General features: G+C 48.7%; 1 protein-coding gene across 1 annotated transcript in view; it reads right to left on the bottom strand.

Annotated features, from left to right (window-relative positions):
• Positions 1-364: 364 nt before the first annotated feature.
• ZNF341 (zinc finger protein 341) overlaps positions 365-27,291 on the bottom strand; it is a 40,162-nt gene continuing 13,235 nt past the window's right edge. The window contains exons 5-15 of the mRNA XM_068987487.1: positions 25,766-26,017; positions 21,983-22,157; positions 20,487-20,577; positions 18,016-18,209; positions 16,851-17,041; positions 11,533-11,741; positions 7,031-7,127; positions 5,367-5,499; positions 3,596-3,707; positions 3,288-3,358; positions 365-1,299 (exon numbers count right to left, since the gene is read on the bottom strand). Coding sequence (XP_068843588.1) covers positions 770-1,299; positions 3,288-3,358; positions 3,596-3,707; positions 5,367-5,499; positions 7,031-7,127; positions 11,533-11,741; positions 16,851-17,041; positions 18,016-18,209; positions 20,487-20,577; positions 21,983-22,157; positions 25,766-26,017 — 2,055 coding nt within the window. The 3' untranslated portion in view covers positions 365-769. The remainder of the gene's footprint in view (positions 1,300-3,287; positions 3,359-3,595; positions 3,708-5,366; positions 5,500-7,030; positions 7,128-11,532; positions 11,742-16,850; positions 17,042-18,015; positions 18,210-20,486; positions 20,578-21,982; positions 22,158-25,765; positions 26,018-27,291) is intronic.

Raw genomic sequence — 27,291 nt, 5'->3', positions numbered from 1 at the left:
TCAGCCCCCACGTGCTTTGGAGGGGGCACTGCTGCCACCTAGGGGCTAAGAAAGAAACTGCCAAAGGTAGGGCCTGAGTCATTTTTTATAAAAAAAACATTTATTGAGCACTTGTTCAGTGCTGAGCACTATGCCAAATTCTTTGCACACTTCATCATACTGGATCCTGATGACAGCCCTATGAGGTAGTACTGTCATAAGCCCCACTGTACAGATACAGAATGCGGGGCTCAGAGAGGGGAAGTGACTTACCCAAGGTCACACAGCAAGTAAGTGTCAGTGCTTGGATCTGAAGCCAGATCTGGCTGATAGCTCCACTCCAACCATGACACTTGAGTGCCTCCTACATGGCTACATTACAGTCATCTGGAGATGCTGGGAGGAACTGCATGTGAAAAGGTTCAACAGATAAGGGCTCTAACCATCTCAGGCCTCAGCAGCTTAGTTAGAGGCTGCCCCCTGGCAGCCTAGAGGAAGGGTGGATGGGGCGGCCCTGTCTTCCCTCTTAGGCAGCCCGACCACCAGCCTGGACCAGCCAGACCCTCGGCCGCTCAGGCTCAGCTGCCTCGGTTCCCAGAACGGTGCAGGGCTTCCCAGCAGGACAGGGAACACAGCAAGGCGGCCTTGGGCCAGGGTTTACAGATGACGTTCCAAAAGGATTTTGACCAATGGCTCACTTCCACGGGGAAGGCTCTCTGGTGTGCTCCCAGGGGCTCTGGACCTAAAGATGAGCATCAGGCAGGACGCAGGAGCAAACACCATGGGCCCATCACTCCGAGGCCTGGATGTAGACAGGCACAGCGAGCATGGCACACGAGCCCTCAGCCCCTGCCTGCAGCTCCGCCAGCGCCAGGTTGGAGCCCAGGCCCTCGGCATGCCCAGGCACTACCAGCTCAGGTTCGCCCCCCACCGTGCCCCCCACTACGATGGACAGCACGGCCTCTGGCTCTGAGAAGGGCGGCTTGCCTGGGGCGGCCTCAGCCACGGGCCCGGCCCCTGTGTCCTTCAGCTCCTCCAGCCCGAGCGGGCCAGGCAGGGGGGTCACCACCTTGTGCCCACCGCCGCTGCCGCTGCGGGGGGCTGCCCGCCTCCGGGGGGGCCGCCGGGCTTGCACGTCCTTGTCCTTTTGGGGGCCGAGGCGGCAGCGGTGGTCCTTGAGGTATTTGTGGCGGGAAAAGCCCTTGGCGCAGCCAGCGCAGCGGAACTTGTAGTTGCCCGTGTGGGCACGCTGGTGCTCGGCGAGGTGGGCACGGCGGCTGAAGGACTTGCTGCACAGGGCGCATTTGTGGAGCTTCATGCCTGCGGAGAGAAGGGAAGGCCGTGAGACGCGCCCAGACCCTTCACCCTACACGGCTGCCTTGGCACTTGGGAGTAAAACCCAGTTCCTCAGCTTGCCCTGTGAGCAGGGGTGTGACCTGGGCCCTGCTCCCACCAGTTTCATCTCCCGCCTTCCCCCAGCCACTTCTCCTGTGCTAGCCTCCTGCCTCTGGGCCTCTCCATGCGCTCTTTCCCTCTGCCTGGAACAGCAAGCTCAGCCTCCACACCGTGGCTAACTTTGCCAGGTGGCCATCATCTCCCGTCTCTGGCTGGCCTGCCTCACCCTGGCCCCCTCACACCACTCCCCACGGGGCTTCTAGAGAGGTCTTGGTAAAACTCCTCCATGACACTCCCCGCTCCAGACCCTCCAGTGATTCCCCAAGTTTCCCACGGAGCTGCGTGTGGCTGACCACCCCCTTCTCCTCTCAGCCCCTTCCCCTCCTCTCACTTGCTCTCTGAGCTCTAGGCCCCCTGCCCACTGTTCCTCATCTCAAACACTCTCCAGTCTCTTCCCTGCCTCAAGGCTTCACCCCTGCTGCTCCCTCACCCTGGAAGCCATTTCCTGGCTCTTTTCATCTCTCAGACTCAGCTTTTCTGTCACCTCCTCCGAGAAGTCCTCCCTGACACCCACTTCTCTTTTATTCTCTGCCCTCTCACTCTGCTTATTTCCATCTTTGAACTCAGCATATTTTAGTGTAATATACTTATTTGTTTGCTGTTCATTTTTTATCTCTGCCACTAAATGCTAAGCTTCCCAGGAGAGTGGGGTGGGGCTCTGCCTGACTCCCTCATGGCACCCCCAGTGCCTGACATGTGGTAGGTTCTCAGTTATCACTCACTGGGTGAATCACTGGTGCCTCCATGTCCACTGTGAAGTCAACTCCATCCCACACACAGCTTGTGCCATCGTCCCCTCAGTTTCCCTGGAATGCCGACTCAGAGAGGGGGCAGAAACTTGCCTGAGGTCACCCAGCAGGACAGTGGTAATGCCAAGAATCCAACCTAGGCTCTTAGTCTCCAAGACCCCAATCTACTCTCCCAGATTTCAAACTAGATCCTTTCTGGAAACCAGTGGCTGTTCATCAGGGGTGACTTTACTACCCAGGGATTTCTTGGCTTGTCCCCTGGAGGCAGAAATGCTGCTAAACAATCTACAGTGCCCAGGGCAGATATCCATGACAAAGAATTATCCAAAATATCAATAGTGCTGACACTGTGAAATCGTGTTCCAGACCAAATGGTACCTGGATGTGGGAAGCCAGCCAAGCTGCTCCAGGGAAGCAGCAATCTTGGGGGGAGCTCCGTGGAGCCCCTTGGAAACTGAGGAGTGATGTGCAGACCCCTACTCCACATCCCAGCTGCCCTTCTCTGCCGAGGGGACCAAGGAACCCCTCTGGCCTTATCTTGCTGCTAAGTCGCTTCAGTGCGACCCCATAGACAGCAGCCCACCAGGCTCCACCTTCCCTGGGATTCTCCAGGCAAGAACACTGGAGTGGGTTGCCATTTCCTTCTCCAATGCAAGAAAGTGAAAAGTGAAAGTGGAGTCACCAGTCGTATCTGACTGTTAGTGACCCCCATAGACTGCAGCCCACCAGGCTCCTCCATCCATGGGATTTTCCAGGCAAGAGTACTGGAGTGGGGTGCCATTGCCTTCTCCGGGCCTTATCTTGGACCCACTCAGAATCGGATCTCCCTCCCATATGACCCCATCTCTATCACAGTGGGTGCTTCTCTGATACAGTCATCTCCTGAATCAGCTTCCTTCTCCACCTGGAGGTTGTGGCTGACTCACCTCTGTGCACTCTGAGGACCCAAATGTAGGGGGGGGGCTCCTGGGAGCAAGAGTCTGCTGGCTAGAAGGTGTCAGGCAGGGATACTAAGTCTCATGAGACATGCCTGTTCTTTCCAGGGTCCTGCCCAGGGGGCTCGAGCTGAACCAGACTTTCCCAGCAGGTGCAGGAGCAACTTACCGGAGTGAGAGAGGATATGAGCCTTCAGCTTGTCTGGCCGATTGAACTCTTTACTGCAGCCCGTGTGTGTCCTAGAACCCAAAACGCTGGTCAGGGGAGTGTGCTAAGCCCAGGACTCTCCTGTTGGCCACTCTGCTAGTCCTCATCTACCCTGGGGGCTGGGCAAGGAAGCAGGGTGGGAAGTGAGGCAGCCAGGCAGGACCCGGGACAGGACAAAAGGCGAGTGGGCCTTACGCCCTCAGCCCCGGCCCTCTTCCACCCCACAGCTGGTAAAGCTGCCCCTCCTACCCAGGGTCGTCTCTACTCACGAGAAGGGGCATTTGTATTTCTTGAATGGCTCATGGATCAACATGTGTCTCTTCAGTTTGTCCTTGCGGTTGAATGCGGACTCACACACTGAGCATTTGTAGGGCTTCTCACCTGCAGGAGGAAACCCCGTTGGGGAGGCCCAGGGTACCCTGAGAGGGAGTCTGAATTTGGGGCACAGGGGTCCCCACCAGACAGCAGCAACTCCTTTAGAGAGGTGGCCTGGAAAAGACCTCTCTCTCCTTCCTCAGGACTTTGCTTTGCCAAGGAGACGAGGGGGCTGCTTCAGTTAGGAGGGGCAGGAAAGGCCTCCCCGATGAGGCAACACCTGAGGTGAGCCCTGAGGTGGTGAAGGAGTGAGCCTGGCAGACACTGGGAGTGAGTCCAGGCAGGAGGAGAGGCAAGGTGCTGGGTGTGTCTCAGGAACAAAGTGCAAGGAGCAGGGAAGGGAACATGAGGCAGAAGACGAAGTGGGCAAGGCAGCCAGGCCTGACAGGGAGGGCCTGAAAGCCAAGGTTTCTACTCTGAGCCGAATGAGAAGCCACAGCGGGGCCGAGCGGAGGAGGGCTAGGATCTGACTGCGGAGGAGAGCAGACTGAGGGCGGTGTGGGCTCAGGCAGGAAGGAGGCTGGTACAAGAAATGGGAAGTGGCCAAGTACTAGTGATGCTGAGAAAGCAGAACCGGCAGCCCTTGCCTATGGACTGGCTGTGGGGCAGGAGAGGAAGAGAGTCAAGGATGAGCCTGAGGCACGGGTGACCAGGTGGACAGTCGTGACGTTTACTGAAATGGGGTCAACCATACGGGAAGGGGGAAAGTGAAAAATGAAAGTGAAAGTCGCTCAGTCATGTCCAACTCTTTGCGACCCCATGGACTTCTCCAGGCCAGAATACTGGAGTGGGTAGCCTTTTCCCTTCTCCAGGGGATCTTCCCAACCCAGAGATCGAACCCAGGTCTCCTGCATTGCAGGTGGATTCTTTACTAGCTGAGTCACAAGGGAAGCCCACAGGAGGGAGCAATACATCTTATCTGATTGAATCCTTACAACAAACCATAAGGTAAGTCCTTGATGAGAAAACTGAGGTTCATGGTGTACACTTAGTGTTTGGGGGAACTAAGATTCCATAGCTCAGCAGTATGGCCCGAAGCCCACTTGAGTCACACCAAATCATCTGCTGCAGATTCCACAGGTGGGGCTGGTGGGGGTGGGGCATGGAGAGCAGCTCTCATCTGACAGGGGTCGGGGGTCACAACCTGCCCTTTGGAAAAAGTCTATGATTGGGCTGTTTTATTTCCTGCCATTATTTCCTCTCTGTCCTCCTCTCTAAGATGAATAAGTACTTTTGAAATATGCCAATCCAATGACTGAGGTAATTCTGATTATAATGGAACGGTCTGCAGCCATTAAAAAGGTTAAGGTGTGGGAAGGAATTCTGTATCGAGAACAGTGGGCCCAGTCTCCGGGGCTCAGAATGGTCTCAAGGGGATGATTCCTGGAGGCAGAGCCAGGAGTCTGTCCATCAGCCTCCAGAGGCTCGTCTCTACTACAGTGTTGGTGGGAACCTCTTGCTCCCTTGAGATGGCAGATGGGTAGGGGGCCAGGAAGGAGATGGGGTCGGGGATGAAGAGGAGGAAGGGGGTGGGCAGGAGGATGCTGAGGAAACAGGCTGAAGGAGCTGGGAAGGAAGGCCAGAGGAGGATGGAAAGGGGAGCTGAGAGGGTGTCTAGGGGAGGGAGTTGGGGATTGAGCAGAAGTTGCAGGGGGGTGTACCCACCTGAGTGGATGTGAGCATGCAGCTTGAGGTAGTGCTCCCGCCGGAAGAACTTCTTACACACCTGGCACTTGAACCTGCCCCCGCTGCCGTGGGTGGGCAGATGACGCCGCAGGTACCGTTCACAAGGAAATACCTGGCAGGACAAAGGAGTCGGCGTCAGGTCTGACTCACCACCCGCACCACATTACGAGCTCAAGGGACCCCTCATTACCAGCTCTTATGGAAACACCATTCTTTCTGCCCATTAGGGGTCAAGGCTCACAGGGCCCAGCTCAGTCATTAGAAGCTCATGGCTCCCACTACTCACCCATAAGACCAGTCAAGACAGGCTGGCTCTGAGCTTCTGCCCAGGCTGTTGTTTCTACCCAGAGAGACTTTCTCTCTTAGCAGGACAAACTTCTACTCATCCTTTAAGACCCAACTCAGGTCACTGCTTCCATGAAGCTCTCCGTGACTTCTCAATGCCACACATTTAATGCCTTGAAAGTCCACCCACACTTTTAAAGTTAGCATCTAACCTATTTGAATAACAGCCCTATTTCCCAGCACAGGGCCTGAGTTAAATGACTGACAAGCAGGGGAATGAATGAAGAAATGAACACGTAACCGAAGAAATAAATGGAAAGGTAATAAAAAGCCAGAAAACACAGAAGCCAAATTCTCCTTCCTCCCCAGGTATAGGAAGGGCACTCATTCATTTTTTCATTCATCTGATACAGATACGTGGTCAAGGACACAGACCTAATTACTTACTCAATCCATTATCTCCTAGCTGGATGATCTTTCAGTGCCTTAGTTTCTCTGTCTGTAAAATAGTATGCCTGCCTCCTAGGGTTAAATGAGTCAGTTTCAGATAGAATGCTCAGAACTACATCTGGCACAGGGTTCTTGCTAATTCATGATACCTTTTATTCGGACCACAAATTCCAAATCTCCAAATTAGGCTGTAAAATTAGAAACATCTACAATGAGGCCGAAGTGAAACCAGAACTGTCTGTCCTAGGAAATCTGCCATGTAAGGTGCTAAGAAAATGAGAAGAACGAAGAAACCAGTTAGACACACCAGGGGGTGCAATCAGCAAAATCCAGACTTCAGGAAACTCCACAGGACCAAAGGCCCAGCTTCTTCAACAAACACATTAAAAGAAAAAAAAAAAAAAGCATTGATGGTGGAATCTGCAGATTAATAAAATCAATCACAATATATGGACCTGATTCAAACAAACTTTACAAAAATAATGTTTTGGGGAAAAGTGAAAAATGGAACCCTGACTGGATTTTTGATGGGTGTGAAGGGCCAGGCTTTAGTGAGAGATTCCAGATCCACTGTTAAAAAGGAACTGGTAATAACCAGGATAATAAGACGTCAGGAAGTTGGAGGCTGCTGTTTGCATGCCGGGCCTGGGCCCAAGAGAGTCCTCACTCCACAGCCTGGCCGGCCCGCCTAGCCCCAGTAGCAACCCCGGGCCAGCCGGGGTAGGTGACCAATTGGTAAGACTGGCAAGGTAGAGCTCTCACTCCTCAAGAAGTGCTGTCTGCAGAGACAACCCCAAGCTTGGCCTGCATGTGATGAGGCAGGCAGGAGAGGAGGAGACAGTGGGGTCTTCGCTCCATCACCTCTTGCCCCCTACTTTTGTCTCGCCAGAAAGGGCAGGGGTCCTCACCTTTTGGCAGTGCGGGCAGGGGAAGTTGTGTGTGGCGGTCTGCAGGTGATGCTCCAGCGCCTCAGGTGTGGAGTACTTGTTGACACATTTGACACACCTAAATGGGGAGGAGCAGAGAGGTGAGAGAGCATGCACGGGGCTGGAGGTAACCAGCCACACCCCTCCTCCACCATCACTGGTTAACATACCCACAAAACAGCAGTTTCAGGCCACAAGCCACACTAAAGAAAAGACCCCACTGTCTTCCCACCATGAAAACACCGGCCAGCAATTGGGCCCATTTACAATGCAGTACCAATGAGGACAGCTAGAGGCAGGTGGGCAATTCATGCTAAAAACAGAACTGTGGGCCCTGCCATCTGTACACCAGGGCCATGGTGGGAAACCCACAGGCAGGCTGCACCTGTGGTGCACCCAGGGGACTCCCCCTAGGGCCACACCCTGAAAACCACAAGCTAAATGCCTACAGATGGCAAGAAAGAAGGAGGGGGTGGGGTGGGAGCCATGCTACCAGGAGGGCAGAGACTTTGTGAGCTGGTGGGAGAAAGATGGGAATGGCTCAGGCTCTGGTGGCAGGAGGCACAGGTTTGCAGGGGAGGCAGTTTCGCAAGACCATTAAAATGAAAACTCCCTGCCAGCAATGCCACCCTAACTAAATCATGCAAGGTAACATGCCCAGCAATAGGGAAAACCCATGTCATGTGTCTCCTGATATAATGTGCTGAGAAAGACACAACGTCGCTTCGTGATGCTCCTGCCAAAAGTGTCAATCCTGGACCAACCCTGAGGTCAAATCAGACAAATCCAAACTGAGCGCATTCTACAAAATACTTGGCTTCTACTCTCTCAAAATACTAAGGTCATGAAAGACAAAGACAGAAAGAACTGTTTCAGCAAAAAGGGGACTGAAGAGACAAGGACAACCGAATGCAATGTGTGATCCTGGATTGGACCCTGGGACCAGACAAAAGTTTTTTCTTCATCTATAAAAGATGCTATTGGAACCATTGGAAATTTCTGCATAAGGTCTATAAATGCGGTAACAGAATTGTATTGATTTAACTTCCTGATTTTGATAACTACACTATGCTTTTATGGAAGAGGTTATCCTTGTTTTTAGAAAATACACACGAAAGAGAAAAGGTAAAGGAGCATGGTGTCTGCAAATTACTCTCAAAAAGCTCAGAATATGACACAGCCAGTGTGGTTAGTATTGTAATACCTGGGAAATGTGGGTGAAGGATATGTATGGGAATTCTTTGTACTATTCGTATAACTTTTTTAGAAGTCTGAGATTATGTCAAAGTAAGGTTTTTAAAAAAATATTATTTATTTATTTGGCTGCAATGGGTCCTTAGTTGCAGCATGCGGGATCTCTAGTTATGGCATATTGGATCTAGTTCCCTGACCAAGGATTGGAGCCCCTGGATTGGGAGCTCGGGCTTTGAGCCACTGGAACACCAGGGAAGGTCCCTCAAAGTAAGTTTAAAAAAAACACTTCTTGAAAGCAATTGCCTGTGGGATGCGGAAGTGGGTCAGGATGGATAGGGAATTCCTTTTCATTCTATGTGCTTCTGTAGTTTTAAAATACTGCATTGTATGCACATAAATTTATTTTTTCAGGTAGTAATTAATCTTTTGTAAACCCTTCTTTGATCTCTGACCTGCAAAATTACTTCTAGGAACTTATTTACAAATGAGCAAAGCTATAGGTGCAAATTTGTTTCCTGTAATGTTGTTTATAATAATGATAAACTGGAAATGACCCAATTAACCTGTAGTACGGGACATGTTAAATAAATTACAGCCTATCCATGTATAATGGAATGCTAACGTCTCCTCTCTGAGCCTCTGTGTCCTCATCTTTGCAATGGGGAGAATACCACAGCTATGAGCTGAACTAGGTTCCTCCAAAATCCATATGGTGAAGTCCTGATCCCCAATGTAATAGTATTTGCAGATGGAGCCTCTGGGAGGTGCTTAGGTCTAGGTGAGATCATGAGAGTGGGAGCCTCCAGATGAGATTAGTGCCCCTATAGGAAAAGAGCAGGGACTTCCTTGGTGGTCCAGTGGTTAAGAATCTGCCTTTCAGGGGGAATGTGGGTTCAATCCCTGGTCAAGGAACTAAGATCCCACATGCTGAGGGGCAACTAAGCCCATGCACTGCAACTACCGAGCCCACGTGCTCTGGAGCCCGCATGCCACAACCAGAGAGAAGCCCACACCACTACTAGAGAGAAGCCTCCACGGCACGACGAAGAACCCTCAAGCTGCAACAAGATTCTGAGTGCCACAACCAGGACCCAATGCAGCTAAAGAAGGAAAGAAAGAAAACAAAAGACCAGAAAGAAAGGCACCCTCTCTCTCTCACGTGACTCTAATATTTTGTTATAGCCACCTGAACTGACTGATACCACCTACATTCCAGGAAGGCAGGGCTCAATGTCCCTAAGTCAGGCCAAGGCACCTTGCAGGTACTCACTTCTTTTTACTTGGCATCTCACTCCAGAGAGCCACACAGCTACAGGGACTTGAAATTCCACAGACTGGAAGGGCAAAAGCAAATGCTCTCTACAAACGGGAATTACTCATCGTTATCCAGAAATCACCCCTTAGCTGGTCAGAGTTCACCTGGCTTTCCTGCCTCTGGGGCCCCATTTCCCAATCTCCCCCAGGGTCAGATGCCCTCTACCCCATTTCTTGAGCCTAGTCCCCCTGCCAGCTTCTTAAAGCTCCTGTGATTTCTACAAGATCCTCAGGCCCTGGCCCCCACTTTTTCTCCCAGGCCCCATCTAAACATCTCCTCCCACTTCCATTCTACAGAATAGGCATTCTAAACCACTTGCTATTTTATTTCCTATCTTTACAGTTGCTGTTCCTCCTGTTAGGAAGGTACTCCCGGCCATCCACTGTCTACCTGGCAAACTCCTATTCATCCTTCAAAACTCAGTTCAGATATCATTGCTCCTGGAATACTGTCCCTTGCCCTACCTCTTACCGTGGGTATATATGTCTATGACAGCATTTTATCACAGCATACAGTAAGAATACATACACTCCTGTCTCCCTAAGCAGTCCATGCATTCTAGACTCAAAGTCTGTTTACTTATTTCTGAACCCCAGAAGCCTCACCCAGGAGCTAGAGGTGGGCCAGGGTTGGGGGTGTGCATTAACAGAGGTCATCAGCCAACTCCCTGCAGATACAAGTCTGCACGGAGAAGCAAAATTATTCTAACATGAAAATATTCACTAATGAACTAGAAGTCGTCCCTGGACAAAAACTCCTATTTTTTTTCCCCACTAATACCTATCCCCATGTGCTAGGTTTTGTGAGGCAGCTGCTCGCAAATGACATAAGGCTAATGCACAGCAAAATGAATGGAGAGCAACAGTGAGGGGTTCCTCCAAATCATGGAAGTGATGCTAAACAATACCATCAGCAAATGGGATTCTGGAGGAGGAGCCAGAAAGCTCTCGAGGAAGGGAGATTCTACAAGGATGAACACAGGCTCAGTAGCTCCAACAAGAATGACAAGGACAATTACAAGATCAATGGATCCAAAGAGAATGATCGGAAGTTCTAAGGACTAAAAGCATATGGCAAAACGGAGGGAGCCCTTCATCATTTCTGCTAAAGGGACCTTCTTTATGACTGAAACAGAAGACTACAGCCATGTAAAGGGTTGTCAGAAAAATTACCCCCAATAAAATACACATTTAATTCATTCCTTGTCCCACTCTAAGAATCAGCATATAGCTCCAACTTTAACCTAAATTCTATAGATTATAAAACATACCAATCTTATTTTTATGATTTTTGCTTTCAAATACACATTTGTGCATTTTCTCATTTAAGAATCGATGTAGGATTTCCCTGATGGTCTTGTGGTTAAGAATCCATCTGCTGATGAATGCAGGGACTCAGGTTCAATTCTTGGTCCAGGAAGCTCCCATATGCCATGGGACAACTAGGCCCATGGGCCACAACTATTGAAGCCCACACCCCAGAGCCCACGCTCTGCAACAAGAAAAACCACCACAATGAGAAGCTCGAACAACGCAACTAGCGAGTAGCCCCCGCTTGCCACAACTAGAGAAAGCCTGTGCTCGGCAACCAAGACCAAGTGCAGCCAAAAAAAAAAATCAGTGTACCATTCTAAGTGTAATCTAAATTGTGTAGATTATCAGACAAAACACTATTTTCATAATATTTTACTTTAGGGAAAAACAAATCTTTTTTCCACTATGAACAAGGAAAAATTGGCTTCCCTTTTTAAGACTTTTTCTTTTTAAGGTTGCATGTCTGCCAAGCTGAAGAATGATACAAGGAGGGGCCACGTTTTCCCCCCGCTCAGTGCCAAGGCACACAACCCACTCCCCCAGGCTGGACCCTGAAGCCTCAGATTCCCCTTTGAGATGTCCCACTGGACCTGAGCAGTTGGAACCACCGAGGGAATGGACCCCCGGGCTTCCTATGGGGAGGGGGAAGGGGGATCACATACTTGTAGACGGCACTGTCCTTCTTGGGGCTGTGCTGTGGCAGGAGGCTGTGTGAGTACTGATGCACGCCCAGGTCGTACAGCGAGGGGAAGTCCTTGCCACAGAGGTGGCAGCGGTAGCTCAGCTCCTCCTGGTGGCTCTTGATGTGCTCTAGGAATGCGTCCAGCTTCGGGAAGGTCTGCGCACAGCTCTTGACCACACATTTGTACACCTTGGGGTAAGAGGTAGGGCGGGTGAGGGCAGGCTGGAGAGCCGCCTCCACTGCGGTCCCCTGCCCTGTGGTGTCCACCTCCAACACTGCTCACAGAAGACCCAACTGCTGTTCCCCTGCTCCCCTGCTGCAGGAGCCCTGGGTTTATTATTATTTTTTCTTCATTCATTTATTTTAAATTGAAGGATAATTACATATTGTGTTGGCTTCTGCCATACATATTTTTTTAATTTATTTATTGTTTAACTGGAGCATAATTGCTACAATGCTGTGTTCATTTCTGCTGTACGACAATGTGAATCGGCTATATGTATGTCAACCACAAATTGCCACTTGCCATGGGCACTTGCCATCTACCTCTACAAGGATTAAATCACGTGCTGCTACAGCTGACCCACCCCCTGAAAGGAGTTCAGGGTGGAAAGCAGAAATGAGGCACTCTGTGCTCGAGGAAAAACTAGTACGACAGGTCTTCAGGTATTTTTAGGAGCTGATTTTATGAGCCTAATTCTTGTATCTCCCTATATCTAAAAAAGCACTAAAATCCTTCATGGTGATGACTGTTCCTCGTGACTAGCAAAAGCTTCACAAGCCTAGCGGAAATCTTCTGGAAAATATATGTGCTTGATTGCATGTACTCTCTCTTCACCAAAATCTCATATATACTGACCTTTCCCTCCCTGCCTCTTTGGAGCAGTTTCTCAAAGCTATGTGAGGTGCTGCCTCCCAGACTGCCCTCATTTTGCCCCTAATAAAACTTAACTCTCACATTGTGCATTTCTTTTTAAGTCAACACGTATATATCCACGTGCTCCCTCCCTCTGAAGCCTCCCTCCCACCCCACCCCCATGCCATACCCTAAGTCATCACAGAGCACCGAGCTGAGCTCCCTGTGCCACACAGCAGCTTCCCACTAGCTGTCGATTTCACACATGGCAGCGTCTAAATGTCAGTGCTGCCCTCTCGATCTGTCCTCCCCTCCTCTTCCCCTGTTGTGTCTACAAGCCTGTTCTCTACGTTTGCGTCTATATTCCACCCTGCAAATAAGTTTATCTGCACCATTTTTCTAGATTCCAAGAAACACAAATTAAAACCACAATGAAGTACCACTTCACACTGGTCAGAATGGCTATCACCAAAAAAACATACAAACAATAAATTCTGGAAAAGGTGTGGAGAAAAGGGAACCCTCTTGTACTATATGTACTGGGTATATTTTTAAAAAATTATCCAGAACTTGGAATGATAACATCTTGAAAAGATGTGAAAAGATGGCATCCCATCCTTTCAATGTTATGCGAGAATGGTGGCTCTCCAACTGGAGCCTGCATCACAGTAGCAGACTGGCCACTTCCAAGGAATCTGACGCAGCAGGTCTGGGTGGCCTGAACACGTGCATTCCTGCCAAGCACGCAGGTGATGCTGAAGCTACTGGGCTGGGGACCTCACTTGGAGAAGTGCTGTCTGGCAAGCAGTTAGGTGAAGACAGCTAAGCTGCTAAGGGTCATCTCACTCTCTGGGTGATGTGACTTGTTTTGACTGTTTATTACTGATCAGAACCTATACTCTCTAAAGTTAAATGTTAACTTGTAGAAAACTGATCCAATGTAAATTATTTTTGTCATGTAGAAAAGATAACTCCAGAGGGTTTTTTTTTAAAACTCCAGAGGTTTTATTGCCCTGAAGGACATAAACCAGATTTGTATCTAACTTAGTAATCTTATTTCAGGATTCCTTTTTTTTACTGACACAGTTACACAGAGATATAGGTATTAGTGTTCCGTACCATCTTTTGACCGGCTTTGTCATTTTTCCAGTTCCCCCATTAATGAATTAAGCAAAATCCTGATTCAAGTTTACTAAGTTATTTGTATGAAAGATATGCTTTTAACATTTTAAAAGGTATACATTAATAAGTAGTACACACTCCTTATGGGGCTTCCCAGGTGGTACTAGTGGTAAAGAACCCGTCTGCCAAAGCAGGAGCTATAAGAGATGAGGGTTTGATCTTTGGGTTAGGAAGATCCCCTTGGAGGAGGGCATTGCAACCCACTCCAATATCCTTGCCTGGAGAATCCCATGGACAGGGAGCCTGGCAGGCTACAGTCCACAGGGTCGCAAAGAGTTGGACATGACTGAGGTGACTTAGCACAAATGCATGCACACACTCTTCCTCATAGGGTTGTGAAACAGTCACAGTTGCATGACACACTCAGGGTTGCCTATACAATTCCAACCCTTCTTCTTAACAAAGAAGGAAGAAGGCTTCTTCTTCCTAACAAAGTGAACCCTGATTTGCTCAGAGTGGCAAGATGCCCAGTTAAAACACTTGATCCTCTGGCTCCCTTACATCGAGTGTCAGTCATGCGACCATTTCTTGCCAATGGTATGTAGGCAGTAATCTTTGGGGAGGGCATCACTCCCTGGACACAAAGGCAAAAGCTTCCTAGGAGAAGTTCCCTCTGTTTTTTGCATTTATCCTAATTGGAATACAGCTGTGATGACTGAAGGTGTGACAGCCATTCTGCAGCCTTGAGGATGAAAGCCACATGCTAAAGATAGCAGAGCAGAAAGCCAGGAGAATCCTACTAGATAAACCCAATACTACCTACTTATGGACCTCTTATGATGTGAGAGAGAAAAAAATCCTAACCAGTAAGCCAGTTATCTATTATTTGCAGCCTAACAATGCATTTCTAAATGATAGAGCAGGTGCATGGGCTCTGACCAATGAGAAGGCTACAGAAGGCTTCTGGGCAAGGTTTCCATGCTCTTAAAGAAGATACAGAAGATATTATTAATGTAACCCCTTTATGTTCATGGATAATACTGTGTCTGGTCTTCTGCCTAGAAAAAGTGGCCACCATCATAGGACCACAGGTGAACCACCAGCAGAGGACAGGGCCATGCCCTGTGGAGACAAGAGTTAGAAAGACACAGGGCCCTTAATGCAGGGTTGAGTCAACTGACTGTCTCAGGCCTGAGTTGCCCCATCTTGGGTTTTCTTAATATGTGAGATAACAAACTTCCTAATTGTTTAAGCCAGTTTGAATACAAGTTTTTGGTGACTTTTCCCCCCAAGGATAGTCTAACTTAACTCCATCAATCTCTCTGCTAAGAATCTATAAATAAGGAAAAAGTAAAGAGATGTGGACAAAGATTTGATTACAACAATATTCATCATGGTTTTGTTTATAATAGCAAAACTCAGGAAATAGCCTAAATGTCCAATAATAGGGGATTTAAAGAATGCCGCCGTTGGGACTTCTCTGGGGGTTCAGTGATGGGACTCTATGCTTCCACTGCAAGGGGCACGAGTTTGATCCCTGGTCAGAGAATTAACAACACACAAGCCGTGTGGCATAGTCAAAAAAAAGGAGGAAGGAAAGGAAATCTACAAAACGTACTGCACTGAGTGCCGGATTCCTGGGAGGACATACTGTAAGCTGGCTATGACAAGGGGTTTGGAGTCAAACGAACTGGCTTTGAATCCTGCCTCAGTTATTACAGGCAGTGTGACTCTGGATGGATTGAGCCTCGACTTCTTCATCTGGATACACTGAAAATGCCTATCTCTAAGGTTGCTATGAGAAGTAAGTAAAGTACTGAATGTGAGGAACCTTAGTAGGGTTGTTACTCAGTCCTAAGTTGCGTCTGACTCTGCCACCCCATAGACTGTAGCCCACCAGGCCCCTCTTGTCCTGGGATTTCCCAGGCAAGAAGACCACAGTGGGTTGCCATTTCCTTTTCCAAGGATCTTCCTGACCCAGGAATCCAACCAGCATCTCCTGCATTGCAGGCAGATTCTGTACTGTTGAGCCACCAGGGAATCCCTCTAGCAGGGTACTTAGCATATAATAAATAGTAAATGTGAATCTATATATTTTTCAGACTTTTCTGAATTTCCCAATTCTATATTGGGTATATGATACTTTAATAGGGAGAAAAAATAACTAACAAAAATTACTTTGAATAGAGTTACCATATAACCTAGTAATTCCACTCTTAGGTTCATACCCAAGAGAACTGAAAACACATGTTCATACAAAAACTTGTACACAATGATCACTAAAGTATTATTCATAATAGCTAAAAAGTAGAAAGAACCTAAATGTCTATCAACTGATAAAAGGATATTCAAAATGTGCTGCTGCTGCTAAGTCATGTCTGACTCTGTGTGACCCCCTAGACGGCAGCCCACCAGGCTCCCCTGTCCCTGAGATTCTCCAGGCAAGAACACTGGAGTGGGTTGCCATTTCCTTCTCCAATGTGTGAAAGTGAAGTCGCTCAGTTGTGTCCGACTCCTAGCGACCCCATGGACTGCAGCCCACCAGGCTCCTCCGTCCATGGGATTTTCCAGGCAAGAGTACTGGAGTGGGTTGCCATTGCCTTCTCCACAAAATGTGCTATATTCATACAATGAAATATTATCCAAAAATAAAAAGGAATAAAGTACTGATACATGTTACAACATGAATGCAAATATTATTTCAAAAGGCCACATACTAGATGATTCCAATATCAAATGTCCAGAATAGGCAAATCAATAGAGACAGAAAATGGGTTAGTGGTTGCCTGAGTCTGGGAGTAGGGGCGAGTGAACACTAATGTGTATAAAGTTTCTGGGGTGATAAAAAAGTTCTGCAAAAAAAAAAAAATGTTCTAGAAATACAGGGGTGATGGCTGTATAACATTATGAATAGATTAAAAACTACTGAAGCGTACACTTTAAAATGGGTGAATTTTATGGCATGTAAATCACACTTCAATTGAAAAAAAAAAAGGCTGTAGTCTCAAACCCCCATAGGCGGGTTTTCACACACTAGATCTTCTCAAAGTGGTAAGAATTCTTCCTGTGTCTGATTCCTTCATTATATGACCCTTGAGAGGTGGACTTCCTCGCTCAGGCAAGCACTGTAATGGCCCAAAAAGCTGGCACCACCCAGGGAGGATGGAGGGGGAAGCTTAGCCCATCATGGTCACATGGCAGCTCAGAGCAACCGAGGCCCACTCCTGTCCCTTTCTAGGCCATGTTCAAGACCCCAGCATCAGCCAAGGCTCATGACTCGAGTGGTTGTGGCCCTCCCCTGCTCCCGCCCCCTTACCTACCTGCTCATTCTTGTGCTGGGTCATGTGGGACTTGAGCTGGAAGTAGGTACTGAACTTGCTGGGGCAGAACTGGCACAGATAGGAGCTATCGATGAGGACCACCTGCTTGGCCTCCAGCTTGTCCCCCTCTCCCTCGCCGGCTGTGGGCAAGGCCTGGGGCTGTGGGGTGCTCGACAGGGTCTGGCCCAACCCTGTGGAGAAAGCCAGGGAGGAAAGTCACTGAGAAAGGCAGAGGAAGGGTCAGGGCAGAGGGCCACGCCACCCCGGAAGGACTCCTGGGACCCCTCCCCTGTGCTCTGCTGGATTCACCTGCCACCAACCATGGGCTCAGTGTGGGACATGGTACCGAGGCCCTGCATTCACGCTCAGCTGCTGTGCAGGGACACAGCCATTCCAGGGGCCAAACTACTGAACACTTACATTCTGATGGATGAAGAGCCACTGCCTCAAGTCTCCCCTTGCAGGCCTTCCCCTCAGACACTCTAGACAGCTCTGAGGTTGTTAACGACCCTGACTGCCACCCCCAGCTGAATTCACGATGCCGCCCAGCTCCTTGTACAATCATGTGTTTAGCTGTTCCTCCCTCACTCTCCCTGAGGACAGGGGCCTCTGACCTCAAGTTTGTAGGCCCAGGGGCCTGGAACACAGTGGTGGTGCTGGTTTAGTCGCTAAGACGCATCCAACTCTTTGTGATCCCACAGACTATAGCCCACCAGGCTCCTCTGTTCATGGGATTTCTCAGGCAAGAATACTGGAGTGGGTTGCCATTTCCTTCTCCAGGGGATCTTCCCAACTCAGGGATCGAACCTGAGTCCCCTGCTTGGCAGGCAGATTCTTTACCATTGGGCCACCTGGGAAGACCCCTGGCACACAGTAAGCCTCCATAAATGTTTGCTCAATGGTTGAACCCTAGGTGCTAGGCATTACAAGAGTTTTGAAAGAAATGGGTTCTTCTCTAGAGCTCACAAGAATTCAGAAGGCATGCACAGAATGGCTCAACACGGTAGGGCCAGTTCCCACTGGCAGGCCAGAGAAAAGGGGGCATATGTTGCTTGCACAGAACACCCCCTCCGTAAGCTGTCTGTGGCTGGCTCTGCTCACCCCCAGGGCTACACAGGGATGCTCCAGCCAGACGCTGCCCAGTACAGTGGTCACTTCTACCCACCTGTGTTATCCTCATCCTCCTGTCTGCTGGGGTTCAGAGCCATGACCTGTACCGTCACAGAGTTGCGAGAGACGGTGCCACCGCTGCGTCCTGGAGGCCACACCTTGTGGGTCTGCATGTGTTTCTTGACGTTAGACTTCTGGGCAAAGGCGCGGCCACATGCAATGCACTGGAAGGGCTTCTCACCAGTGTGGCTGCGGAAAACAAGGCTTGTCAGCACCCACGTGTAGGGACTGTGACCTCAGTCCAGGAGCTCAGAACCACCAGGAAGCCCTGGGCAGAGCATCTGGAGGCTGTGGGCCACCATCCCGAGACTTGAGGACGAGCCCTCTTACTGAGGCAGGCAAGCACAGACATACCCCCGGCTCCTAGTGACAAGACTGAGTGGCTGAATCAACTAGCCCTGGAGTGGACCTTCTCTGTGGCCATCTTAAGCTGTGAGATAAAACAGTTTCAAAGAATTGGTGCTTTCGAACTGTGGTGCTACAGAAGATTCTTGAGAGTCCCTTGGACAGCAAGGAGACCAAACCAGTCAATCCTAAAGGACTGAAGCTGAATCTCCAGTACTTTGGCCACCTGATGCAAAAAGACCTTGATGCTGGGAAAGACTGAAGGCAGGAGGAGAAGGGGATGATAGAAGATGAGATGGCTGGATGGCATCACTGACTCAGTGGACATGAGTTTGAGCAAACTCTGGGAGATGGTGAAGGACAGGGAAGCCTGGCGTGCTGCAGTCCATGGGGTTGCAAAGAGTTGGACACATCTGAGAGACTGAACAACAATTGTTTAAGTGGAGAATTTTCTGTTATTTGTAGGAGAAAATGTCCTAGCCGTCACAGCACAGCACTTGTACAACTATTTAAAACTTTCCTTCAAATCAATGCACTTTTTAAGAACTGAAAATAATTAAAAATGAAGCTTCCTGTTGTTATTATATATGTAAAACCGCTTGTCATAAACACAAGTAACAAAAAATGCAATTATTCATAAAACAATCTTATTAAGATCTATAGACGCATCATCCTTATGGCAGACATAAACCATATGGGACTATTTAAATTTAAACTCATTAAAATAAAATCAAGTTAAAAACTCAGTTTCTGAGGCTTCCCTGGTGGCTCGGTAGTAAAGAACTGCCTGCCAGTGCAAGAGACACGGGTTTGATCCCCGATCTAGGAGGATCCCACATGCTGCGGAACAACTAAGCCCGGGTGCCACAGCTATTGAGCCCGTGCTCTCGAGCTCGGGAGCTGCAACTACTGAAGCCTGAGTGCCCTAGAAAGCCCGTGCTCTGCAACAAGAGAAATCACTGCAAGGAGAAGCCAGGGCACCTGCACAGCAACAAAAACCCAGCATGACCAAAAATAAATAAAGTTACCAAAATTCAGTTTCTCAGTCATACCAGTCACATTTCAAGTACTCAGCAGCCATATGTCCACTGCCCTGTGGACACAGCCTATTGGGGTCTCTCCGTCTTTGCAGAAAGCTCTACTGACAAGCACTGGTTGTAGACCAGTGGTTTTCAACAGAGATCAATTTTCCCTCCTGGGACATCTGGCAATGTTTGGAGCCATTCTGGGATGTCACAGCTGAGGAGTGAGGAGGGGCTATTGGCATCTCGTGGTTAGAGGTCAGTGATACTGCTGAGCATTCTCCTAGGCACAGGGCAGCCCCCCCAGAAGGAATGATGTGATCTAAGACATCTCAATAGGCTGGTAGACCCTGGTCCACAGAGAAGCTATTGCCTGCCATGGCTGGAATTTTGGGCACTCTCCCTCCCTCCCTTCCTTCTCTTTCTCTCTGTTATAAAAGATGAGCAAAACTGTGCGAGGTGTTACAGACAGACCACACCTAACTGAGGCTTTCTCCTCTGACTCAAAGAAATTGAAAAAATTTTTCTCACTCTATCTTTCAGAAATTTTCAATACCCACATCCACAAACCACCTAAAATCATCTTATGTCCCAGTGTTCCACTCTATGAGAAACATCGAACAAGACCACCCCTTCACTTCACAATGGAAAACCTGAGGCCCAGAGGGGCTCCTTGCATGTTCTTGGGACAAGCGGTGTCATGGTTAGTACTGAGCGAGCAGAGAACTTGCAGAGGCCCGTTCATAGAGCATCGCTAACCCCGAGGTCAGGCCTTTCTAAGAAGTGAGGGCTGAGGCACGCCTCCCACTGACAAAGCCCTCCCCCTAGCCATTCAAGTCAATTCCGGCTCCTCCATTCCCACCATGGACCTTCCTTATCATGGCAGGCAGGCTCCACGGATCCTTCCCACTGAGGAAGAAAAGGGCAACATCACCCTGAGCTGGACGGAAGGCCTGAGAACCATGACAGACCAGTGGGGCCCTTGGTCACCACCAGGCGAAGGGGGCGGGGAAAGGAGCACTGCTTCCGCGGTGGATTCCCCATCCCACCTCCCCGCCAGGGCTGCCCAGGGGCCACCTGCCCCAACACGCCCGGTTACCTTCGGATGTGCTGCTGCAGGTCAAAGTTTTTGGTGAATGACTTGTCACAATATGAGCACTTGAGTTTCTGAGCCTTTGGCTTCCCTGCAGCTGATGAAAAATAAAAAAAGACACACACAGAAGAAGACAAGGAAGGGGATGGTGAGGCTGGCAACACAACTGTAGGCAGCAAGAGCAGCTTCCAGCCACTCGACCCCTAGACCCAGGGCCAGACAGCCCAGATCCTAGGAGGTCTACATCTTGGACAGGCTGGGGAAGAAGCACAGGTAAGTCTCTCATAGGGCCTGGGAGAAGAAATTCCAGGACATGCTCTGGCTGGGAAAGCAGGGCAAACCCCTCAAAGACTCCCTTCTGCCGGAGGATAAAATCCACCCTCTCTGCCATGGTCTTTGGGGCTCTGCATCCTCTACTTCCTACCAATCCTATTATTCTTACAATCTAGTTGAAGTGAACGCCCGGCTAACCTCAAAAGACCTCAAACATGGTCCCACCTCAGGGCCTTTGCACCTGCTGTTCCACCTTGCCTAAAATGCTTGTCCCTCAGACAGTCACGAGACTGTTCCTTCTCACCCCCGGACAGATAGGCAGCAGCATTTTCCAGTCTCTATCCAGTATTCTCAATCACAGCACTCTGTTAATCTGCTTTCTAGAGTGACCCATAAATATTTATTTATTCCCTGTCTCTCCCATTAAACTGTGAGTAACTAAGGGTAAGGAAATCATGATCCAAGATGCTAGATTTCCAGTTCTGACACCAAGCCTGGCACACAGATGCTCAACACATTTGTGAAAGGAAAGAAGGGGCTGGAAGCCCCTGCAAACTCTCAATTCTTCTGCCTTTCTCTACTACCACTACTTTCTGACATCGTCCCCAACCATATACCTAGCATCTCTAGCAGGGTGGCAGACATCGCTGCTTGCCTGCCTAATACTCACTCTTCCGTTTTCCTTTCTTCACAAATCCCCTACATAATGGGAGCATCAACGTTCCTGGCTAAGAGAGACATTTCCCAGCTTCCTTTGGAGATAGACATGGTCATGTGACTTAGTAACCAATGGAATGTAAGCAAAAGCATCATGCTTAGAACTTCTGGGAGCTGGGGGATGCTTCTTTTATCCTTCTTCCAGATGCTTGGAATATGCAATTTGATGACTGGAGCTTCAGCAGCCATCTTACACAATGAGGCACCCAAGAACAAAAGTCATGTTCTAGGAATGATGGAGCAGAAAGATAGAAGAAATGTGGGTGTCTGGTGATTATATAGGCATACAAACTCCAGATTGCCTGTCTCTGGACTTGTTTTGCACAGACCAACAAAATTCTACCATTCTGGAGTCACTCCTCTTTTGGATTTTCCACTACATGCAACCAAACTTAATCCTAACTATCACAAAAGGGAAGACTGGAACCACGCAGCCTGTGGACAGGTACCTCCATGCTGAGGAGAGATGCCATGACAGGCTGTGTGCCCACCTTCTGGGAGTCCACTGGAACCTTTGGTCCGTCGGGTCTTCAGTGATGGTGGGGAGTCAAAGGTGGCCACTGTGCCCCCGGTGGTGCTGGTCAGAGGGGCAGCAGGGTTTGGTCCTTTTGGTTTGAACCCTTGTTTGCCGGGACTGTACACCTGGGGTGTGGGGTATACTGGAGCCTCCACACACTGGTTTGGCACCTACAAGGACAGCAGAGTCAGGGAGAGTGCCCTGGGAAGGGAGGGGAAGAGCTGCCCCAGGTGGTGGGACCTTCACTGTGGCCCTGGCTGATCTCAGCCACCCACAGCTACATCACCACCCTAACTCCTCCCCCTCACTCAGTCCCCCCAGTCACTCCCAAGACCCCTTTGAATAGAACTCCATGAAGCCAGCAGGCTAGAAGCAGCTTTGGAACCAGGCTGCTTGGGTTCAAATTCTGATTCTGCCGCTTATCATTTAAGTGACCTTGGGCGAGTCTTTTAACTTCTGTTTCAGTTTCTGCATCTGTAAAATGGGGCCAATTATAGCAACCCTGTATGAGGATAGAGCTTAGAAGAGGGCCTGGCAAGTAGTAAGTACCCAATCAACATCAGCTGTTGTGATGGCCATTATTATTGTTGTTAGTAGTAGACTTCTTGCACAGAAGAACTAGGAAGTCAGAAGGGTCTATGCCCTCACCAGCAACTCCACTTCTTAACCAACTCTGCCTGATGTCACACCAGCAGGCATCCCTTGACTAGGAATCAACCCTGAAGCCACGAGAAATTACCAAAGGAATTCTGAGCCACCCAAACTCAGTGACCACTAAGCTCACATCATGACGCTGGGGTATTGTAAAGAATTCATTTATTCCATCATCTACCTATCATTCATTGGTCTTCCTGGGCTGCCCTAACCAAAATTCCACTTCCTCTCCTCTGTTTCATTTTCCTCCTTAGATGCATCATTATCTAATAAATTATGCATTTTACTTACTTACCCTATTATCTGCCTAGTTCCATGCAGGCAGGGACTTCTGCTCTGCTTTTGTTTCTTCCTCTATTCCCAGGCCTAGAGCAATGCCTGGCACAGAGTGGGCACTCAATAAACATTTGCTGAATGAATGAATTCAATTAGGGAGGTCTCAGGCATCTAATACAGCACCACTAGGTGCTTCTGCCAGGTCTTGCCTGTCGGCCCTTGGCACCTTCCTACACCCGCCCATGCTCTCCCCTGAAATCCAGAGTTGGCAAGCTTGAAACCACATTCTCAAGTACCCCTGCCAGCACAGTTCTGAACACAAATTAAGTTCTGCCCATGAGAAGCATCTACATGAGATTTGAAGGCAGAAGGCAGGAAGAAATTGTTCTCCTTGGCAGCCATTCTGGGAGACAGGCAGGTTAGCAGTCATGAGTTTTGGAGTGGCAAACTGAACCCTACATTCCCCTCCTGATTACCAGCCCAAAGGATGGCAGGGCAGCTGAAACCTCAGCCATAGAATCCTACAGTTTTCTCACCAAGTACAGTGTCCTGGTTACAAGGGCCAAGCCACAACAGTGACCCTGAAAACGAGTGGTTCTTGCCAACCCTGACTTTAACTCCTCCAGCCCTTCCATCAGCCCTACAGATTTAACTTCCTATATTAAATCCCTCTGTTAGAAATACCTAGAGTGGTTTCAATTTTCCTGACCAATACAGCACTCAATATTTGTCACAGTGAATGAATTCACCCATCATCCAGGTCATTCCTGAGCAATGATATGGCTGCCACTGGGTTAGTTCTCATTATCCTCACAGTTCTACAAGGGGAGTTCCCATTCTAGAGTCTCTTCTCTGAAACAGGACAAAGCACCCTATTTCAGATACCAACTATGGGTGTCCCACAGGCAAGGTCTCTGCTAGGTGCCAAGGATGCAAAATCAAAGATGATTCAGGCTGTTTTCAGAGAGCACTCTTTGTCTACATGAAAAATAAATAACAGTGGCTATTCCTATGCTGGCCCCTCTGTCTATGAGGGCACCATCATCCTCTCAGCATCTCACTAGCTAAATTATTTTTGACAATTTAAATAATATTTATTTATTTAAATACAAAATTTACAAGTCATTTTTACTGATCAATTGGTGACTCAATTTTATTTTGCATTTGGGTTATTAGCTGATCAACAAACAACGTTGTGAGAGTTTCAGGTGAACAGCAAAGGGACTCGGCCATACATACACATGTATTAATTTTCTAAAAATTCAGCCAAGTCCTTGCTTTATTCTCCCAGGGTAGGGAAAATCCCCCTGCAGGGTATAACATTACATGGCTGGTGGTGGAATTTTCTTCCAGTCTAGTTCTCTTTCCAGAGAGATCACCTAGCATAGAATGTCTGTATGGCTGGATTCTAGAGTGAGTCTGAGATAATGTGACCTCAAGTGCAGGCAGGCTCCTTCTGTCATAACCATGCCCCCTAGCACTTGTGCCTGGCATGGTTCTGAAGTCTCAGTGCCTTGAGAGTACACTGCCTGTAGTTCGAAACTCTTCAGCCAGAAATTAATATGGTACATATGGCACAGGCACACCTTGAAGGTATTGTGGGTTCAGTTACAGACCACTGCAATAAAGCAAACATCACAATAAAGCAAGTCACACAAGAGTTTCTTTTTATTTTCCAGTGCATATAAAAGTTATGTTTATGAAAAAAAGTTGTTCACAAAAAAAAGTTACATTTACTCTGTCCTGTAATCTGTTAAGTATGCAATAGCATTACACCCTAAAAAATGTATATATCTTAATTAAAGAAAACTTTTTTGACTTTATTGCTAAAAAAAATGCCAACCACACCTGAGCCTCCAGCAAGTAATACTAATAACATCAAAAATCACAGATCATCATGACAGATACAATGACAATGATAAAGATTGAAATGCTGTAAAGATTACCAAACTTTTGACACAGAGACACAAAGGGAACAAGTGCTGTTGGAAAAATGGCACGGATAGCCTTCCTCGACGAAAAACACAATATTGGCAAAGTGCAATGAAGCAAGGTATGCCTGTACACTGACTGAATGGCCTCGATTCTTTACTTCTGGTACCCAGGCCCTTTCCAGTGTGACTTACAGTTTTTCCCACAGAGAGGTGGCATCTATTTCCGTACTCCTTCAACCTAAGCTGGCCTTGTGACCTGCTTTCACCAGCAGAAGTGACCCTGTGTCGCTTACAAGCCTAAGGCTCAAGAAGTCTTGAGCATTTCCGCTTGCATTACTGCACGTCCACCACAGCGGTGAGACCATGCCTGGGGAGCCTGCTTGAGAAGGAAAGATGTGTGGAGGAGAGCTGGGTCACTGCACCTGATTATTCCACCCTAGGCCACTCTAGAGCAGCAGCCAGTCAGCCAACCTCCAGACATGTGGGAGCACCCGGCCAAGATCAGCAGTTGCCAAGCTGACCACCATAGACGTGAGAACAATAAACATCTTTCCCCAAATACTGTATTTCTTACACAGTCACAGCTAACTGATACACTTAGCTTGTTACAACATATGAGACACTCACATATATGATTTTGGAATCCCTTCCCCTAAGGCAAGCATTTTCTTAACTGTTCTGAGTACTCTCTGAGGGCAGCTTGTATTTCTGCTACAGCCCCTGCTTCATTCCACCTTCTCATGGGGTGCATTTTACTTTTACACGTATGATAGCTTGAGCTGGTTTTACCCCCACAGTATGTCTGGCATCAGAAAAGGCTCCACAGTATGTCTGGCATCAGAAAAGGCTCAGGTTACCCATGACGACTATGACCAGCTTTTCCCCCTTCACCCCAAGCCCCAGCTTCTGCTCACCTCCAGGGGTGGGTAGGGCTGCATTCCCAGTGCTTGGATCTCTACCGTTCCACTCCCAGTGAGGGGTGCCGTGGCACTGTACACCTCCACCACGCCATTCCCGCCAGGGTTGGGACGCCCAGGGGGGCCCAGGCTCTGGGGTGGGGGTGGTGGGGGTTGGGGGGGAGGGGGCGGGGGCAGCGGTGGAGGGGGCGGAGGAGGAGGTGGAGGCTGGGCCAGGTAGTTTGGTGCAGGATGCATATTCAAGTTACTCTGAAATCACAAGAGAAAATTAAATTGTCATAGCCTCTTGAGACCAGCTGTCTGATTTATCAGCAGGGAAGGATACTTGCCTTAGCCAGTCATGTGGGAAGAAGAGAGGAAAAGGCAGAGAGCAGGCATGGAAACCAAATCATGGGAGAATTCCAAGGAGCCATCAGTCTGGTATTGCTGCCCTTTTTCTCTATGAAGGTAAGCAGAAATGGCCCAGCTTGTGCAGAAATGAGCTCATAGAGTGGTTCTAATGTTGCTGTCTTTAGAAGGGCTTGCTTGTAGGACTGGCTCTGAACTGGCATCTGAGAACCTGCCTTGAAGAAGGTTCCCTGGTTTTCTGTTTGTTTTGGCTGCACTGTGTGTCCTGTGGACCAGGGATTAAACCCATGCCCCCTGCCTTGGAAGCTCGGAGTCTTAATCACTGGACTGTAGGGAAGTCCTGCAGGTTCCCTATGGTGATGAGGCTATTTTGCCCACCTGGGGCACTGGCCCTAGTGTACCAACTACCTAGACAGTTTCCACAACAATGTGATTTATGGTGAACAACTCCTTCTCACCTAGGTATCTGGAATTGCGCTGTGTGGCTGGAAGCCTACATGACATCCTCAACAGAAGCCCTGGCCTTAGAGTCAATGGTGTTCTTTCCTGGCAGAAACTCTGGGCATTCTTGACTGTTGGAGAATGCCGTGTGCCCCCCTGAGCAGCCTCTCCCCACTTTCCTGAGGCAAAGAAAGCTGGAGACTTGGAAGAACGCTGATTTCCTGCAGACTCCAGTAGCTGGGTCTTTCCTCCTTGCTGGTCCTGCTGTGTATCCTTCTACTTTAAACCAACCAAGAGCACAAGCATCCTGAGTCCTGGGAGTCTTTCTAGAGAGTCATGAAATGTGTGGGTGGCTATGGATCCTTGAAACACAGCCACTGACTTCTAGCAATTGATTCTACAAAAAAAATCAACCAGGTAGGCAAAGATAACCATACACAGATGTTACTTGTCATTTTTATAATAGCAAAAACTGGCAACGACTACATGTCCTCCCATTGGAAGTTTGGCTAAACAGAGGATGGTCCATCCACCTGGAATGGAACAGAATCCTTTGTGGCTGTTACAGTGATGGTGCTGATCAGTATTCAATAAAGGGTGCTTCTCTTAATTGCTGTTCCTTGGGCTCCACGGTCAAATATGTAGGGGGAAAAATCAGGGTTGACAAAATCAAAAGTATTTCTGAAGTATTTACTGAAGGAAAAACCCAGGGACAGAGCAAGGGAAGAAGTACA

Source organism: Capricornis sumatraensis, chromosome 15 (assembly GCF_032405125.1).
Source record: "Capricornis sumatraensis isolate serow.1 chromosome 15, serow.2, whole genome shotgun sequence".
NCBI classification, from domain to species: Eukaryota; Metazoa; Chordata; class Mammalia; order Artiodactyla; family Bovidae; genus Capricornis; species Capricornis sumatraensis.
This window is presented reverse-complemented; position numbering and strand designations above follow the sequence as displayed.